Source organism: Castanea sativa, chromosome 10 (genome assembly GCF_040712315.1).
Source record: "Castanea sativa cultivar Marrone di Chiusa Pesio chromosome 10, ASM4071231v1".
In the NCBI taxonomy this organism is placed as follows: Eukaryota; Viridiplantae; Streptophyta; class Magnoliopsida; order Fagales; family Fagaceae; genus Castanea; species Castanea sativa.
In genome coordinates, this window is record NC_134022.1 from 26,318,250 (window position 1) to 26,338,315 (window position 20,066).

At 38.4% G+C, this 20,066-nt stretch overlaps 1 protein-coding gene and 1 long non-coding RNA gene across 2 annotated transcripts in view; one reads left to right on the forward strand and one right to left on the reverse strand.

Moving 5' to 3' along the window:
• LOC142613593 (uncharacterized) overlaps positions 1-20,066 on the forward strand; it is a 66,513-nt gene that overhangs the window by 9,012 nt on the left and 37,435 nt on the right. The window lies entirely within an intron of this gene.
• On the reverse strand, positions 13,073-15,240 carry LOC142613703 (putative pectinesterase/pectinesterase inhibitor 7). Its single transcript, XM_075786164.1, has 2 exons — positions 14,227-15,240; positions 13,073-13,953 (listed from the first exon to the last, which is right to left on the reverse strand). Exons 1-2 carry the CDS (start codon positions 15,221-15,223, stop codon positions 13,259-13,261), a joined length of 1,692 nt encoding a protein of 563 aa, XP_075642279.1. The 5' UTR covers positions 15,224-15,240; the 3' UTR covers positions 13,073-13,258.

Sequence of the window (20,066 nt, forward strand, 5' to 3'; positions counted from 1 at the left end):
CTTCCGAGCTGAGGAAGCCCGAGAACATTTAGCTTCCCCTAGACATACAGGAAATTGAAGACCCTCATGTTGCTGCCTCTCTTGCCCTTCCTTCTATGGTGCAAGAACTTGTTCTCGATCCTACAGAACCTGAAGGTTCCTATAAAGAGAAGGACAAGTGTGATGGCGTCGAGAAGGAGCAAGTTCAAGACACGGAGCCCCTCGTCCCTTCAACAGACAAAGGGAAGCAAGTTTTGTCCACCTTTGAACTGGAGTTGAAGAGTATCGAGGCTAGCAGCAGCTCCCTCCAAGACCCCCCTGCACAAGCTTAAGGCCTATGATAGAACCTTTTGTACTCCTCCCCCTTTTTTGTATATAATTAATGAAGAACATTTATATTCAACTTTCGTTCATGCTGTCTTTGTTTTGCCTTATTCTTTTTGTGCTTGCCATGAAAGTTTTCAATAACAAATGGTTAAAGGGAAAACAGAATAAATAAGTCTAACTCCACCATGCAAACAACTATGACTTCTAAACAGCCACATAACTTAATTTAGATATTAAATAATGTCATAGTTAGACAACTCACATGATGATTAAACCTTTGTAATCTGACGTATTGCTTTCAGTAGGATGTAAGGTCCAAAAACCATTCCTTATAAAAAATTGATTAACACTTAAAAATGTGGAACTTAAGATCCAAATTAATGAATGGTGAGATACTGATTTCCATAAAACATGTGATAAGAATAAGAACAGTGACAAGATATTAAGAACAGTGACAAGGTTTGTGGTCCGAGGACTATACTTAACCAAGTTTCTGTTTGATTCTTAAGAACAGTAACTCCAAATGTTAATTTCCCCAAAGTAGGAGGTCCGAGGACCCGGCATAACAAAGGTTCTGTTTAACAGATGATAAGATATCAATTTTCACAAGGTTTGTGGTCCGAGGACTACACTTAACCAAGTTTCTGTTTGATTCTTAAGAACAGTAACTTCAAATGCCAGAGGTACTTATAACTTTGAAATGTTAACTAACAAAAGCACATTTTATTAATAATAATACCTTCTAAGGTTATTTACATTCCACGGGAGTGGTACAATTCTTTCATCTAGGTCAGCTAGCCGATATGACCCTATGCCTGCTACTGAAACAATGCGATAGGGGCCTTCCCAGTTGGGTCCTAGCTTACCCCAAGCTGGGTTCTTAGAAGTGCCCACAACTTTTCTTAATGCAAGATCACCAGGTGCGAGCGGCCTTAGCTTCACGTGGGCATCATATCCCCATTTTAGCTTCTGTTGATAATAAGTCATTTGGACCATAGCTGCCTCGCGTCGTTCCTCAAGTAAATTGAGACCTTTCTCCAGGAGTCCATTGTTATTCTCTGGGCTAAAAGAACTTGTCTTCAGGGTGGGAAAACCAGATTCCAGGGGTATAACCGCCTCGGCTCCATAAGTCATAGAGAATGGTGTTTCTCCTGTGGACCTGCGCGGCGTAGTTTGATACGTCCACAGAACATGTGGGAGTTCTTCTACCCATCTGCCTTTCGCATCGTCCAACCTTTTCTTGAGCCCACTAACTATGACCTTGTTAACAGCCTCGGCTTGCCCATTTCCCTGAGGATAAGCTGGGGTTGAGTATCTATTTATGATGCCCATATCACCACAGTATTTCCTAAAAGCCTTGCTGTCGAATTGAACGCCATTGTCTGAGATAAGTGTGTGTGGAATATCGAATCTAGTGACGATGTTTTTCCAGACAAATCTCTTGGAGTCAACGTCTCTGATATTTGCTAAGGGCTCGGCCTCAACCTATTTAGTGAAATAGTCTGTCCCCACGAGAAGTCATCTTTTGTTTCCTGCAGCTCTCGGAAATGGCCCCACTATGTCCAATCCCTATTGTGCAAAAGGCCAAGGACTGGAAAGAGGGTTAAGAGCCCCTTCAAGTTGATGAATATTAGGGGCGAACCTCTGGCATTGATCGCACTTTCGAGCATAATCCTGAGCCTCCCTCTGCATATTGGGCCACCAATAACCTTGAGTCAGAGCTCTATGGGCTAAGGACCTTCCCCCAGTGTGGCTTCCACAAATCCCCTCATGTAGTTCCTCCAGTAGTGCTTCCATTGATTCAGGGTGCACACACAACAAGTACGGTCTTGAGAAGGATCGTTTGTACAGTTTCTGGTCTTTGGACAACTAGAAATGTGGCGCTTTTCAACGTATCTTATCTGTTTCAGATTTGTCCTCAGGAAGGGTGTCATTCTTAAGAAAAGATATAACCAGGTCGATCCAACTAGGTCTAGGCCTTATCAGATGAATGTGAACTGCGCTGACAATGGTAAGAGTTGGCTCTAACAAATCCTCCACAACGATAATCCTGGGCAAACCCTGAGCCGAAGACGTTGCCAACGTAGCCAAAGAATCTGCATGAGTATTTCCACTCCTAGAAATGTGAGCTAAGACGAAGGAGTCAAATTCGGCTTGCTGACGCTTGACCTGGGCCAAATATTCCTGCATTCTGGGGTCTCTAGCCTCCATGGTGCCCGTGACTTGGCCGACTACTAACTGAGAATCCGAGAACACCTGGACTACCTTTCCACCCATCCTATGCACCATCTTCATGCCCACCAAGACTGCTTCATACTCGGCCTCATTATTAGTAGCCGAGAACGCCAATCTCAAAGATTTTTCGAAGACAATCCCCTCAGGGGACATTAGGACAAGTCCAACACCAAACCCTCTTTGATTAGCTGCCTTATCCACATACACTTTCCAAGTTGGGGGTACTACAGCTGTGATCACACCAACTAGTTTTTCATCCATGTGTGCCTCTTTCAGGGTTTCTTCTAGCAATGATTCGGTAAACTCTGCCACCAAGTCAGTGAGGACCTGGCCCTTCACCGAGGTACGAGGCTTGTATTTAACATCAAAGGCTCCCAAAATGGTTCCCCATTTTGCCACCCTGCCAGAGTAATCAACACTGCGTAACACCGCCTTGAAAGACAATTGGGTCAGGACCACCACAGTGTGAGACTGGAAATAATGAGGAAGCTTACGCGTGGCGTGAACTATGGCCAGAAGTGCTTTCTCCAGAAGCAGATAGCGCGCCTCGGCCTTATTCAAAGACTTACTAACGTAGTAGACCGGTCTTTGCACCCCGCTTTCATTTCTTATAAGAACTAGGCTGACCGCGTGGATGGCCACTACCAGATAGGCGAATAAGACCTCGTCCACCTCGGGGCGAGACAAAATGGGTGGCCGAGAAAGATATTGCTTAAGCTGTTGGAAAGCTAACACACAGTCTTTGGTCCATTGAAACCCTTTCCACTTATTCAACAATTGGAAGAAAGGATAGCATCGGTCAGCTGACCAAGAGATAAACCTATTCAATGCAGCGATCATTCCGGTCAATTTCTGGATCTCTTTTGGGTTCCGAGGCGGCTGCCAATCCTGAATTGCCTTGACATGCGCTGGGTTCACCTCTATGCCTCTGTGAGTAATCATGTATCCCAAGAACTTTCCAGACCCCACGCCAAAAGAGCACTTTGAGGCGTTAAGGCGCAGCTTATACTTTCTTAGCACCTGAAAGGTGTCGGCCAGATCTTTCACGTGTGAAGGTATTGTTTTACTCTTCACCACCATATCATCCACATATACCTCAATGGTCTTCCCTAGTTGCTGTTCAAACATTCTAGTCATCATTCTTTGGTAGGTAGCCCTAGCATTCTTCAACCCAAATGGCATGACCTTATAGTGGTAGTTCCCTGTTGGAGTAATAAAAGCAGTCTTCTCTTGATCCTCCAATGCTAATGGAATTTAATGGTAACCCTAGAAGGCATCCAAAAAACTCATTCGAGGATGTCCGACAGTGGCATCCACCAGTTGATCAATACGCGGCATTGGGAACGAATCCTTGGGGCAGGCCTTGTTCAAATCTGTGAAGTCCACACATACTCTTCACGTTCCATTCTTCTTTTTAACCACAACCGTATGCGCCAACCATTCGGGGTAGAAAACTTCTTTAATAGCCCCAGCCCTCTTGAGTTTGAGCACCTCTTCCTTTACAGCCTCGGCATGCTCTTTGGAAGAGCGCCGAGGTGGCTGCCTTCTTAGCATAATGGCAAGGTTGACGTCTAAACGATGACAAATGAAGCTCGGATCAACGCTTGGGGCCTCATAAGGGTCCTATGCAAAAACATCAATATTGTCCTTCAGAAATTCCAACAACTCCATCTTCTCTTGGTGTGGCAAACGTATGCCAACTTGGAAGAACCTCTCCGGGTCATCTGCTATTAAAAACTTCTCTAACCCCTCACAAGCAGCCTCATCTCCTGTCACCGCCCCAGGTGCATCCGAAGCTGTTAATTGCTATGACTCTTGGATGGGCAAAGCTGACGACTCGGCTTCTGACTGATGAAGCACTATGGCCGATATGCATTGCCTGGCCACTGATTGGCTGCCGAGGATTTCCTCAACATACTCCCCCGAAGGAAACTTAACCTTAACATGCAAGGTAGAGGAGACAGCTCCCAGAGCGTGTAGCCATGGCCTGGCGAGGATGGCTGTATATGGGGAGTACGCGTTGACCACAATGAAATCCACCTCAACCGTTTCTGAGCCGGATTGGACGGGCAAACGAATCTGTCCCTTCGGCACAACGGCCCTTCCTTCGAAGCTTATGAGTGGCGAGTCATAAGGAGTAAGATCTTCCAACTTCAGCCTTAACCCCTTAAATAAATTAGGGTACATGATATCTGCACTGCTGCCCTGATCAATCATAACTCTCTTGACATCATAACTCCCTATCCTGAGAGTGACCACAAGAGCATCGTCATGGGGTTGAATGGTACCAACCTTATCTTCCTCCGAAAATCCCAAGACGGGTAAGGTCACCTTTAACCTCTTCGGCCTGCAGCCTGATTCCTTGGCCTGAGAATGGGAAACCGCCATCACCCTAGTGGGACCTGAGCCAGTCCTGCCAGGTGCAGCGAAGATAACATTAATCGTTCCCAATACGGGCAGAGATGGATTATTCCTCTGATTGTTCGAGCCAGATTGACTGCCCTGTCCACCAGGTTGACACGAGTGCTGCTTTAGTTTCCCTTCACTGACCAGCTGCTCCAAGTGGTTCCAAAGGGTCCGACAGTTCTCGGTAGTGTGACCCACATTCTGGTGGTACTGACAAAAGAGGTTCTGATTCCTCTTCGCAGGGTCTCCTGCCATCTTACAAGGCCATCTGAAGAAGGGCTCCTTACGAACTTTCTCCAGCAACTGATGTATTGGTTCTCGGAACACAGTGTTCACGGCCTGAGGTGCTGCCGAGCCGGACTGCCCAACATAATCTCTCCTCGGCTTGTTGTTGTGGTACCTGTCCGACCTGAAATCCCTTCTCTCCTATGGGATAACCTTCTCCTTACCCTTTCCTTGCTGCTGGTCTTCCTCCACTCTCTTGTACTCGTCAATGCGGTCCATGAGGCGACGTACGCTACAGACGGGCTTTTTAGTCAAAGACTTCCTCAAGTCATGATCAGTAGGAAGGCCTACCTTAAAAGTATTGAGCGCCACCTCATCAAAGTCTCCATCTATTTCATTAAACATTTCCCAGTACCGGTCAGAATATGCTTTCAGCGTCTCCCCTTCCCTCATGGTCATGGATAGCAACGATTCCAATGGCCGAGGTACTCTGCTACACGTAATGAACCGCGAAGCGAATGCTTTAGTGAGCTCCCCAAACGAACCTATAGACCCCGATTTAAGGCCGTTGAACCACCTCATAGCAACAGGTCCCAAGCTAGAGGGGAAAACTTTACACATCAGGGTCTCGTTGTGAGAGTGCATCGCCAACCTCTGGTTAAAGTGACTCACGTGCTCCACCGAATCAGTCCGGCCATTATAGATGGTAAAGGTGGGCTGGGTAAACCTCCTGAGAAGCCTCCCATTCTCAATCCTCCGTGAAAACGGAGATTTGGAGAGTTGGTGCAACGCCCGACTCATAGCATCGTTCCCTAAGCCCCTTGAAGGAAGCTTCTTGCGTCTGCGAGCTGGCTGGTCGTCCTCCTCACCAGAGGACACTGCACTGGGGGGTGAGCATGACCTTGAGCTGTAGCTACCTCCCCGTACCTCCTCTGAGGAAGGACTAGATAAGGACGGTGAAGACCTGCGTCTGGCGCGACGTAACTTCCTCTTCAAATGATTAATCTCCTTCTGCATGGCTTTAGCACCATCCTCATGGGTGGTACCACCCCCACCATGAGTATGGCTAGCCCCGGGGTATTCTATATGGACACTTCCCTCACGGTCCCTTTGACGCTCAAGACGCTCGAAAAAATCTTCCGGTTGTGATCCCTGTGACTCTGCATGGTGAGAACCCAGGCCTGCCATAGTATCCCAACTCCTTCTAGACTAGATTTCCCACAGACGGTGCCAATTGTAGGCGCACAATTGTACCTGGACCCAAAGACAACTACGGGCTCAAGCCTAATGAGCCTTAAACAATAAGATTTGTAGAGTGCGGGCTTGAAACCTAGATTAGAAGTACTGAGAACTTGATAACAGGCTAAGAGTTACAAACACATGTAAATAACAAATGATAATTATAAATAGGCCTCCTCGAACATAAGCCGAGGATTACTTCTGTATTATTTCTATTTCTTACTTAAAAATTACAATTCTTAGTTTTTTTCTTCGTTGCCCATCCTCCCTTCTCTTTGGCCTTCACCCCCCTTAAATACTTCCTTCCCTGATATTTTTTGGACAGTGACTAGAAGTTTTAGCCCTACTGTTCAGGGGTCACTTCCCCATTAATGCGGCCAGGGAGGTAGGTGCAGAGCCTTTAATGCGGAGGTGGCAGCCTTTGCTCTTGATATTTTCTTTAACACTGGTGCATCTAGAAGGTTCAAGGTGTCCCCCTTTAACCATTAGTCTTTCCAGTGTTGTGCCTTGACCTTCATAATGAAGTTTTGAGTTCTCTTGGATCTGTCCGAGGAGAAGCTCGCCCTCGGCTATATCCTCGGGTCCTCGGCGTATGGGCCAATTCGTAGAGTTTAATTCTGGAGCAGGTCGGCCCACCATGCTACAGTCCAAAGGCCCATACGCCCACTTGGGTTCTTTTACTCCCCACAGATAGTGCTAGCATATTATTAAAATACCTAAAACATCGGAATTTTTTTTTTTTTTTGCTTGAAGTTGCAAAAAAAAAAAAAAAAAGGAAACCAACATTGATGGATTTTTTTTTGTTGCTTGGAGTTGCAAAAAAAAAAAAGGAATCCAACATTGATGGATTTTCTTTTTTTGCTTGAAGTTGCAAAAAAATATATGAAACCAATGTTGATGGGTTTTTTTTTTTTTGCTTGAAGTTGCAAAAAAATAGGAAACCAACGTTAAAGGACTCACCACACTCAAAAAAAAAAAAATTGATGCAAATTTATTAATTGAGGACACATAACACTTGATGCAAATTCAAAAGACATGGTTTGTTTGGAGTCTTTTTGTCTTTTGGTAAGTTATTTTGGATCAAATTAAATTTTACCAATTTTAAAAATTTTAAAAATTAAAATGAAGTAACATTTTAAACTATCAAATATAAGATATATTTAAGCGTGTAAGTTTTAACCCCTAAAAGTTAGTCTATTATTTAGAAGCAATTTTCACCACAATTTTAAAATTTTTTCTTTAAAGATAAGTTCTCCAGTATCATTCTTGCTTTAGCAAATTTGTGTATATGACAATTGCTTATAAAGTCATCAAATGTGCAATGAAAGGCACAAAAAACGATAATATTAAATTTCATAAGGTAGGATATTCATATTACAAAAAATGTTTTTTAACAACTACTTGATAGATTGACTACCACTTCGCTCACCCGAATTCATCCAATGTGTCTGCTATGCAATCTAACCAAATTGTTGATATGTCACCCTAAAAAAATACAAAAAAATAGAGAGTAAGGCTTAAATGTAAGGAAAACAACAAACAAAAATAATAAGAGGAAGAGAGGGCACCACTTAGAACACATACACTAAAATAATGAGTCAAACCCGATAACCACAAAAAAATAATAAAAATAAAGACAAATCAATATATATCATTCCTATTCTTTAAAAAATAGTCATTAATTAGAGAAAATACTTAAACACCCATCAAACTAACCAAATTAAAAAAAAAAAAAAAAAGATAATGATATGGAAAGGATAATGATAATAAAGTGTAGTCCTTTTAAAATCTAAATCATGATAAAATAATAAGATTTTGTTGGAGATAAAACAACACATGGAGAAGAAAATTAACACATAATCTGATAATCGAAGACTTTTTTTTGCTAAACGATAATCCAAGACTTAAAAAAAAATCATTACTTATTAGCCACTTTCTTTCTTCTTCTTCTTCTTCTTCTTCTTCTTCTTCTTCTTTTTTTTTTTTTTTGTTGAGAATATTAGCCACTTTCAAGTTTGAACAACAAAACCTAGAAACAAAAACTCAAAACTATCAAAAAAAAACCTCAACCTTTCACAGCTGTCACACCCAAAATAGAACAAAACCATAATAATTATAAAAATTGAAAGATTTTCCATAACAATTATCACCTTAGCGTTTATAATAATTATCACCTTAGCTTATAAATGGTTTCAAAAGAAAAAAAAAGGGGGGGGGGAATAATTTCCATTAACAGAAAAGAAAAAGAAAAAGAAAAAAGAAAGAAAGAAGAGAGAATAGTATTAGATATTCGTATTGCACATATATAGAATGAAAGGGTTGATTGGAGGGAGCAACCCATAAATTTAAGCCAAGGTGATAAACACTGGAACATGGAACGTGTCTTCTTGATGAGTATTATGAGTATTAGAGTTTAAAACTAACCTGGAACGTGTTTTTTTGAGAAAATACCCTGCACCCAAAATCAGTTTACTCTCTCTACTTCTGACGCTGATCTCCTCTGCCTACACATCAAAAAATATCCAGTAAGTCCGGAAATAACAATAAGCAAAACATGACCAAATAAAGAGAGAAATTGGAGTGAGAAATGTAAAAATAAAAAAGTGAGATCAGAGATAGAGAGGGCTGAGATTTGATCTAAAAAATAGTTTATCTCAAATCTATCTGCTGTTTTTGTTGTTTGTAGTGAAATCTGAAGCAAAGAGGTAGGTGAAAGGAGTTTGAAAACATAGAATTGAGAGAATTGGAGAACTGAAGAAGAAGCAAATTGAGTTTGAAAACCAACGTGAGTGTACTGAGAGTGTGGTCCTATTTTGTAGATAGTGTTTTACGTGGAAGTTAAAGAAGTATTTTTATTAAGTTTTGCCCTTACTTAAACATAGACTGTAACAAAAAAAAAATCTATGTTTTTTATTATATATATAATTTTTATTTTGTAGAAAAAAATGTGTTTTTATTTTATTTTATATATATAATTTTTATTTTGAAAATCAAATTTATGAGTGGATAAAGTAATTTGAAAATTAACAGAAAAGTTATTCTATTTTATAGGTAATGTTTTAGTGGGAGTTAAAGTGACATTTTTACCAAATTGTTCTTTAATTTTATCTCTACTTAAACATAGGATTATAAGGGTAATTTTGAACTAAAAAAATGAGTTTTTACCAGATTGTCCTTTAGTTTTGTCTCTATTTAAACATAAGACTGTAAGGGCATTTTTGAACTAAAAAAATAGGAATCCAAATAGAGGAAGCTCCTTAAATAGTAGTATAGATACTTTAAGCCCTGAACCAATAGAAAACAGAATATCAATCACTTAGGCCTTGTTTACATTTTGCCGAACTCAATTAACAAAACTGAATTTTGTTAACTCATAACCCAAAAACCGTGAGCTCCACGTCACTGAAATTTGTTTGGCTAATTTTTCCCACAGTTCAGGCGGTTAATATATCTCACTTTTTTGAGATGTGAGTGACCAAACTTGGAAATAGCCACAAGGTGTTTTCAAGATACAAGAACTGAGTTAAGACGGCAAAATTGTAAATACACTCACACGATGGGCCCCACGGCGGTGATTAGTCAAATCAGCAACTTAGCCTTTGCTCCCTCCAACGGTTACATTCATTTCCAATTCCAACCAACTCTCTTCAAGCACTCTCTCATCAGACTACACTTGAGCAAGGCCTTGTTTTCTCCTCTCCCAAACCCACAGCAACACCAACTGAATCCACAAACTCCGATCTTGCACACCCATCTACGATCTTTCAAGCTACGGCCTCTGAACAACCTAAGCTTCGCTGCTCCAGTTCGGTACAATCCTAGAAGGCACCCCTGCTCCAGTTCGTTGCTGATCACCGAAGCAGATCTCCGATTTGAATGACATTGAAGATTATTAAAAAATAAAATGAGTCAAGGGGTCCAACAGTACTCCCTTCCCACTTGAAATCCCTCACGAATCCACAATACCACATGGAAAACAAAAACCCAGGTATAGCGGTGTTGGTAATCTTCAGAGAAGTCGTCGGATTCGTCGTGCCCTTACCCACCGCCGATCAGCCTTGAGGAGCAGAGGAGAGATCATGGATTTCTGGGCTCGGTTTCAGGGACGAGGAAGGAGGACAGAGGTGTAGTGGCACGTAGTGGGTTCGGTTTCAGGGATGAGGAATAAGGAAGATGACGTACGAAGGAACCATGGTGGCGACGCAGTTGGGCGAGGATGGAGGAGGTGAGCTCAAGGGTGGTCGGCGAAATCTAATCAGAGCCACGGTGGGTTTGGGTATTGTACATTTTCTGTGGGTTTGGGTTTTGGTTTTGTGAATTTTTTTTTGGTTTGATTATTGTGAATTTTCTGGGTTTGTTGTTGTTCATTGTGATGAAGGTTTGTTTTCAGTTTTGGTTTGCTGTGTGGGTGTGTTGTAAAGATTTGGTGAACAAAACTTTCCAGGTTAAGCTGTGGAAAATGAACCCAGGTAAATAACTGTTTATTAAAAATTTGTTTATGTTTATCAAAGAGAAGCAGAGGAGTTTGCGAGGGGAAAAAAGAGAAGTGGGGAGAAAGAAAGAGAGACGCGGGTAAGGAAAAAAAAGTGGTTGGAACTGTATAAAAAATCTGATACAATTTGACGTATGGGCTCCACATGTGGAATGAAAATTCACTGAGATATTCCACCCAAACAGGCCACCAAACAGAGTTATAAAAAATTGGGATATTTTTGAGCGCTGAATAATGAGGAATGAGTGATAAAAAATGAGTAATGAATAACAAAAATTGAGTGAAAAATGAGAAGTGATGAAAAAAATTAACCAAACAAAGCCTTAATTTGTCATTAATTAGCTTCACAATTATATAGTATATATCTACACAAAAGGGGGGTCATCGATCCGCATAAAACAGAATGAATGTTTTCCTAGGCTGTTCAAAAAAGCTCAAATGATTAATCAAATTCTAACTGAGCCCTTTTTTTTCCTGCCTCTCGATGGGTGTAAATGCTACATATATAGCTCTGAAATTTTCAAATTTTGTCACGTCTTAATGAAAAATAGGCATGCATGCATGCAGGAAGTTCAAGTACCAATTAAATCTACAATCATTTCCTGACTTCAAAGCTCAAGATAACGAATGCTAAACACCGATATGTAAATCCCAAGAAGTTGACAAGTGTGCACGTCTTGAAATCAAGATTAAGGGTTGAGATGAAGGGACATTAGAGTCAAGATTCAAGCCGAGCTCTTTAGTCTTCTCATGTACAGGATAAGGATCATGTGGAGCCTCTTCTGTCCTTATCTGCATACATATTAATTAGCCTTTGACTAGCAGTTGCATAAAATGGAGTCTTTATCTCTAGCAAAAGGATGTCAGAACCTTCCGTTGAAATTCTCTTGTATAAATATTCAAATATAAGTTTTGCAAAAGGATAAGATATTCAAATTCTAAAGTTTTGCATTACCATTATCGTATGTCAGAACTAAGAACCTTCTGTTGAAATTATCGTGTATAAATAATGTTCGCAGGGCTAAAACTTATTACACAAATTCAACCTTAAGAGGGAGTTTGGATTCAATTTAGGTTACATTTAGATAGAACTTATTTTGCTAAAACTGAAAATTAAAAACTGAAAACACTATAGCAAAATAATTTTTAAATGTGTGAATAGTTTGGTGGGACCTATTTTTAATGAAAAAGTTGTTAAAAAGTGAAATTTGTGAGACTCGTAAACAGTACATTTGTGCACTATTCATGGCTGAAAAGTCAATATATGCTGCTAGGTAAAAAAAAAAACAAAAAAAAACAAAAATGCGACGTAGACACACAAACGCGGATCCAAACGCCCTCTTATCATGGCTGCGTTTTGCGTTTCAGCGTTTAGAGTTTTTTTTTTTTTTTTTTTCTTCAGCCGTAGTTGTTGACTAATTTCACCATGAACAGTGCATTCGTGCACTGTTTATAGACCCACAAATTTCACTTTTCAATAATTTTTTCATTAAAAATGAGTCCCACGGCACTATTCACATATTTAAAAATTATTTTGCTACAGTGTTTTTAGTTTTCAGTTTTCAGCAATAAGTTCTATCCAAACGGATCCTAAATGATGAGACACTTGGATCTAAAAATGAAAACCTTAACCATGGAACGGATTCTTTGTTTCAGCCTGATGGTTTTTTTGTCATCCAAATCTCCACTAGCTCTCGGACAACACGTTTGATTTTCTTCTCTATTGAGAACCAGTTATTGTCAAGAATTGTGAGCTTCAAACATTCTTAATCTTAGAATAATAATTTGGTGTGGGTTGCAACAAAGAGGTAAGCTAGTTGTGATGAAATTGCTTTGCTGGTTTTGAGGTCTCCAATAAGCCATGTGACTTACTATAATAAATACAGCTACTTGCTTGAAATAATTTGGAAATAAACGAAACAGATTTGGAATTTTGGACCATCAATCACCAAATCAGTTGCACGAGGTCAGCTAGCTTGACACATCTTCTAAGTTCTAATACCCTGTAACCGGCGGGGCAAATTCCCCTTTTTATTGATCTCAGTGTTTTCCCCTTTTCTAGTTTTCTTTTTCTTCTTCAAGATTGGACAAACATACATTTTTGCAAATTGAAGGTCAAGCATTAAGGCTAGGACTTGTTTGATTTCGTATTTTACAATACCGAATTCGAATTAACTTTTCAACTTTATTGGGAAAATACTAAAATAAATTTGAATCAAAGATACAATATCAAGCTGTGCATGACCCAACTTATGGCATCACATGATTATTTATTTAGCTAAAAAATATATAGAAAATGACAAATTATACAGCCCTATCCAAGAAATTAGTCATGCTCTTTAAAAAAAGAGTAACTCATATTAAGCCACCGGTGTAAGGCACTCCTGTTTGAGGCAGCCAATAATCCCCCATTATGAATTTAGACACTGTAAAATTAGCAGCAGTAGTAGCATTAGTAATCACGTGATAACCAGGCCATGTCACTCTATTTGTAGCGTTTGATCCGGGTCCTCTATTATTATACTCCGCATAATACAATGTGCTTAATGCGAAAGTTCCATTCCAGTCATGCCAACCAGCAGGATTTATGAAGCTATCCATGAAAGATTGCATGAAAACCGTCAGACAGTACTCCTTCCATGGGCGGCCTAGGTATGTTTGAGTGGTACCATTGCTTGCAGCTAAATCAGAAGCTGCTCTAACGGTAGAATTTTGAATTGAAGTACCTGTGTTTTGATTTGGGTCCGTTCTACCTTGAGCAGTAATGGTATTGAATTGGCCAGTTATTGGCAAGCGAGGATATATATTGCAGTTCTGAAAAACAACAGCAGCGTTTCCAAATATGAAGTCAACTGTGCCATAAATGTCACACTCTCGATAGAACTGCCTAAGAGAATGTGTGTATAAGGTGTCCTGGTACCCCTCAAAGCTGCAGCTATAGAATGTGGACAAATCTGCCCCAGTTCGAACTGCAACCGCCTGGCCCTTAATTGCCCCAGCTGTGTTACGGAAAGTAATGTTCACGGCTACGAACCCTGGTGCAACCACAGCTGCAATATTTTGATGTGAAAGGAAAATGTTAAATGGTGAGCATGTGGATCAACCTTGCATGTTAAACTATTTGTGTTTATTCTTAAAAGATTAAAATGTTATATATTAACACTTCACTAAAAATGTTAGAGATGTGACTTTATTTGTCTCACCTTTAAGATATACAAGGCACTTTTGTTTAAATAAACTAACCAAACTTACATATAACATATTAGTTTAAGCTTTTGTAATAAATGATACTCCGTAATTTATAATGAGACAGTATTTCTTACCAAATGTTGCGGAATTGAACGTTGTCCACCCATCAGCGACGCTCCTGTTGCCTGTGATAATAGTCTGATTGATACCATCTCCAATCAACAGCAAATTGTTCTTGTTCTTTGCAATAGACACATACTCTTGGTAGACACCAGCAGTGATATAGATCAAGAAGTACCCGGCGGAAGAATTAGTGTTGTTAGGAGCAGCAGCAATGGCAGCATTGATGGTGGTGAAGTTTCCGCTTCCGCCCTGGCTCACAGTCACAATGTCATAAACCGTAACTGCTTCGAACTGAGCTGTCTGAAGCAGCTTTCTCCGGCTCGCTGACTCGAAAATTGTACGTGTGTGACCGGACATTTTAAAGGGAAAGCGTCCACTTCTGAAATTAGGATGATTCCTCTTAGGCGGCGAGTCATTCCTCTTCACAGGCACCCAACCCTTGTTGAACAAAGCTAGAGAGACACCATGGAGCTTAGTGTCATCATCAAGTGGCCCTGAAAGATCATTCTTTACGCTAGCATCAGAAGCCGTGGTTACTAGGCCCTCAAAACAAGTTTCTTGGTTAGTTAATACGGCACTAAGCAAGGTTTGGATGTCATCAACTACCACGCTAGATAGAGAAACATTAGCTATATTGACAGTTTCATAGGAGGTTTGAAGGTACTCCACGTTTAAGCCAGCAAGTAATTGGCAATCTAGTAGGGCACGTATTGTGGTTTCAGACAAAGTGGAGCTACGTTGAAGATACGAGTCCACAGTGTTTGAAAATTTACGTGCTTGTGATAATGACTTTTGAACCACAAATCGACCAGAGTCGTACACGTTGGCATTATAGTTAGGGAGCACTGATTTGCAATAAGAAGGGTCTTGGGTGGAGTTGCAAATGTGTTCTGGTGAGTCGGGACTAGTCAGGTCAGACCTATCTGCAAAAGAGAGACTAACAATGAAGGAAAGGAGAATGAACATTGAAAATGTTATGGGAGAGAAAAGCTTGGAAGCCATTGGCATTGGACAAAGGGAGGGTTTGAAGAGTGTGTATTGGTGGAATGCGTTATTGGGTTTAATTTATAGAAGGGAGAGGAGTACATAGAAATGATAGGATAAGCTTAATAATTTGGTACGTAGTTGATCGGAAAGGGAATATGTGACATGGGGATTGTTTTGTGGAAGTCAACCTGTATGTGTAGGACTTGGTCTCCCTATTTTTTTTTTTTTTGGGTCTAGCTAGGCATTAGTTTGTACTCAGCTCGTGGATGCATGTAGCTTGGTGTTGATGTAAGTAATTGTTGACTTGAATGGAGGAGGTTGATCTGATTCTAAAAAATATATATATAAAAAAAAAGTGGAGGTTGATCTAAAATAACTTCAAATTAGGGTTTCAAAAATTTTAATTGTATCAATATGGATCTATTTTTTTATTTATAAAAATTTCATGTACACGATATTTTTACAATATTTTCAAAACAAATCTTAAGTTGTCGGACATTACTGATAAGAAAAAAGTAATTTAAATAATGAATTCAAATTATAACCAATTACAATTTTTTATTTTGGATTTGTTATGAACAAATTATGAATGTGGCATTTTTGTTATTATTATTATTCACAATCATTGCAATATACAATCTTAGGAGGTGATAATTAGAAGTAATAATAATCTACATAAATTGTACTAGCTTCTTTGGGTGTATCTTCTTTGCCAAGTTACTTTGCGCTTATCTAGATACTAAAAATACATTCAAGTAAATTGCCTATTATAAAACTTAGAAAATGGTTTACTCGTGAATAAGAAGCCTAATAAATACTTAAAGCTGGATGAATGAATACGTACGTTATCGTTTTTTGTGCTTGTATATTTTATCCTAAAATGCTACTTACTGTACTATTCAAAAGAAATATTTTTTTAGCATCCAAATAATTCTTGGATCACGTTCAACAGAGTCTGTGGAGTTGAAATTACATTTGTATTATTAGCAAGTATTACTGGATTTTTGATTTAGAATAGGGTTGTTTTAATATTGTAAACTTCAATTTATTAGTTAATTTGTTTTCCTTGAGGATGGTGTTTGTTTTGTTGGGAGAGTTTTTCATGTGTCATAATATCATGCGTTATTTATTTCCGTTGTTATTTTATTTGTGCACAATATATATAGGTTGTAGATATTAACTAAGAGCTTAAACATAATAGGACTAATTAATAACTTGGTTTGAAGTTGGTTAATTTGCATATTCGAGGTTTAAACATCCTGAAATACAAATAAATATGGCAACTTTATAAAAACATTTATCCTTTTTTTGAGTTATTATTCATTTTTTTGAGTTATTATTAATATAAATTCTCAGTCTCATTTTTTAGTTTTACTTTATGTTTCGCCAATTATAACTTGTTATATAATTTTTTAGTTTTTTTATTATAAAATAACGTTAGTTTTTAAAAAATAAAGTCAAATCAAACCCATAGTACATCATGATTGGTAAAGTATAAAATAGAACACAAAATATGAAACTGAGGATTTGTATTCCTTAATATCTAGAGAAACCAATAATTTGTTTATTTATGCAAATGTTTGACCCGGTAGATGCTATGGTGTCGCACGATGCAGTGTACTACCAACCCAATCCCTGCATTTCATCCAACTAGCACAATTTTAAATCAGAATTCTTCCCTGATGTTAATTAATTCAATGAGTGACTGTAAACTTCACGTGTTATTGCTGTAATGCAATGGGCTCTAATGCCTACAATTCATATGTACAATTGCCTAGCTTCCAAGAATGTTCGTGCACAAGCGTAAGCACAAACTTTTTCCTAGCATGTTCATATTGTTGAGAGAGAGAGAGAGAATTCTGTATTTATGTGTATACCTAAGACCCACATTCAGACTAACAACAATGTAGCTCATATTTTGCAAGTTGCACATGTTTCTAAGCAACATTTAGTACAAAACTAGTGCAAATTAATTAAAAACACAAACCAACAATATACACATAAAATTCTAAGCAACATTTGGTCAAGACCACTCAAGTTGAAGCCAACCAATTTCATGAACTATCAAATGGAAGAAGCAAACTCTCACCTCTATTAGATAAGTGCGACCGTATATACCAAAACAAGTAAGACAAAAAGCTTTGGCGAATGTTGAGTTTGAGTGGATTTTTGGCTACAAAAGTATGACTTGTCTACTATATGACTTTATCGAGTCGACAGGAAATTAAATAAGACCAAGCAAATAGAAAAATGGTTCGAGTTCATCTGGTGAGGGTGGATTTAATTTAGATTTTCATTGTTCTGACTTCTGACTTCTGAGAGCTACCAGATGGTTGTGTCGAGGGAGAGAGGAAAAAACAAAATACCCATATAGTTGTGAGACCCACGTTACATGTTTTGGATTAATGATTAAGTTGGAAGGGAAATACTACTTAATTAATGATTGTGTCTGATGTTTCAGAATCACTAAAATGAATAAAGAAAACAAAATGGAGGAATTGTACTTTGGCTAGTGCATCAGCAAGAAAATTCGAAGACGCATGAACATGCATTCACACGTTAATTAATGAGTAAATATTTGCTCTTTAGGCGAACCTAAATACCAACCTTTTTCACATAGGTAATATCTATAGAAAAATTGTCACTACTTGCTAAGTAAAAAATAAATAAGGATTATAGTAGATCTATAAGTTTGACCTGTCTGAGACTGGCATTATATAGAGACGCTAGATTTGGATACTTTGAATTCCCAGAGCTTCATAGCCATACACAAAGGTTTGCGTAAGTCAGATAACTTGAACATGTTATTCCTAGTCAAAACCGTTGAGTTTGACTTCAGAGAGATATTAATTTGTTATAATATAATCGAGATGCTGTTTCAAGTAAATTAAATTTGCAAGACAAAGTCAAAGACTCATAGTTTGAAAACAAATGCGAATAATCTATCTGCTAGGCAAATATACTAATCAAGTTGCTATATATAAGCGGCTCCAGCAACGCCACTAATGACAATGCTTCATAGGACAGTGCTTTTCCTGCGGAAGTTCAATTTGACCATGCACATGGATCCCCATATATAACCTGAAACGAAAACCATGCATTTCAATGAAGCTTAACTCCTTTTTGCATAACAATTACGTAGACATAGATCAAAGAAACCACTTGATAAATAAAAATAACTCAAGTGGCATTAATGATTAACCTACTGTGCTGTTTGTCATTCTTGTCATACGTCCAGCGCATATCGGAGACTTTCCACAAGGAATGGGTCGTAAGGATCTAAACCCAAGAGGCCAAGATCCTTGAGCATTTGAGCTCAAGTACAAGTACTTGAGATTTTGATCTTGCACGATAGAAGAGTGCATCCAAGTACCATATATAACTGTATCAAATTATCAATTGTTTATCAAAATTTCAGTCGGCAGAGATTATTTTGGTTGGGTGAGGAATTATAATTAAGAAATCAGTAGGTCCATATACAGAATAACTTTCACAATTTTTTCACAATTACTAAGGCCACGGATTGTGATTAGCTAGGTACAATAAAAGTAATCAGTAGGGCTACTATATATGTGTCAATGTTATACTGATCACAATTTGTCATCTCAAATATTTTGATAATAATTGTGGATTTAATGTGTTATTAACTTTGCTGGGAAAAAAAAATAGACATATAAACTTTAAAATTATATGAGCAGACGAAATAATCTTAGCAAAAGCAAACCCACATTAGGATCAACAGAGGCCAACCTTAACCCCCAATGTGACCCTAGAATATTTTAAAAGTGATAATAATAATAATATATGGGTAAATTACAACTTACCTGCCTGTGATTTAACCGAAATTTAAGTTACTCTTTCATGTGGTTTAAAATTTAACATTTTATTTATCTAAAGTTTGACATAAATTTAAGTTGCTTGTGGTATGAAATCCCATTATGCAAGTGTTCCGCTAGGTCTTTTTTATTTTATTTGATCTTGTATTTTTATGTTTTTATGTATTTTTTAGAGGAGAGGGACATAAAAGTTGAGAAAAATGATATATTTAACCATATTTTTGGTAAAGGTAGGTTACATAACTCTAATTGAGCTAATTTCAAGTGAGAAAAGTGTTAAATTTCAATTCATGTAAGCAACTTAAATTTAGGTCAAAATATAAGTCCAAAAGAGATTCAAGAGCTTAAACCTATGTTTGGAGCAAGAGGGGCCAGCATTGGCCCAATGTCCTATACTCAAGAACATATCATTTTATTTGAGTTTGATTTCAGAGACATGCCCATGTTGGTCAAGGACTCACCAGCTAAGGTCTGCAAGAAGAAAATGACCGACTCGCTAGGCTAGAGACCAACTCAATGGAATTGGTTAGAGGAACTCTAACAATCAAGTTCTTAAGGAAATTCAAAAAATAATATAAAACAAAAGGGTAGAGTGTACAGTAGATGGAATGGACATCTTTCTCTCTAGTCTATGAGTTTTTATATGATTTCACCAATCTTCTACAGTAACTATCAAATTATTGAGAAAAAAACAAATCTTAAATATCCATTCAAATAATCTATTTTGACTTCACTCTTCACAAATAGTTATGTATGGGGAAGAATAAAGATTATAATAATTTAAAACCAATGGCCTAGAACATTAGAGTATCACCCACACATAACTATTTGTGATTTTTCCTATCTATATTTAAAGTTTGTATGCTTAAGGAAATTGGTTAGAGGAACTCTTACAATCAAGTTCTTAAGGAAATTTACAAAATAATATAAAAACAAAAGGGTAGAGTGTAGAGTGTAGAGTAGATGGAATGCACACCTTTCTCTCTAGTCAAAGAGTTTTTATATGGTTCACCAATCTATCAAATTAT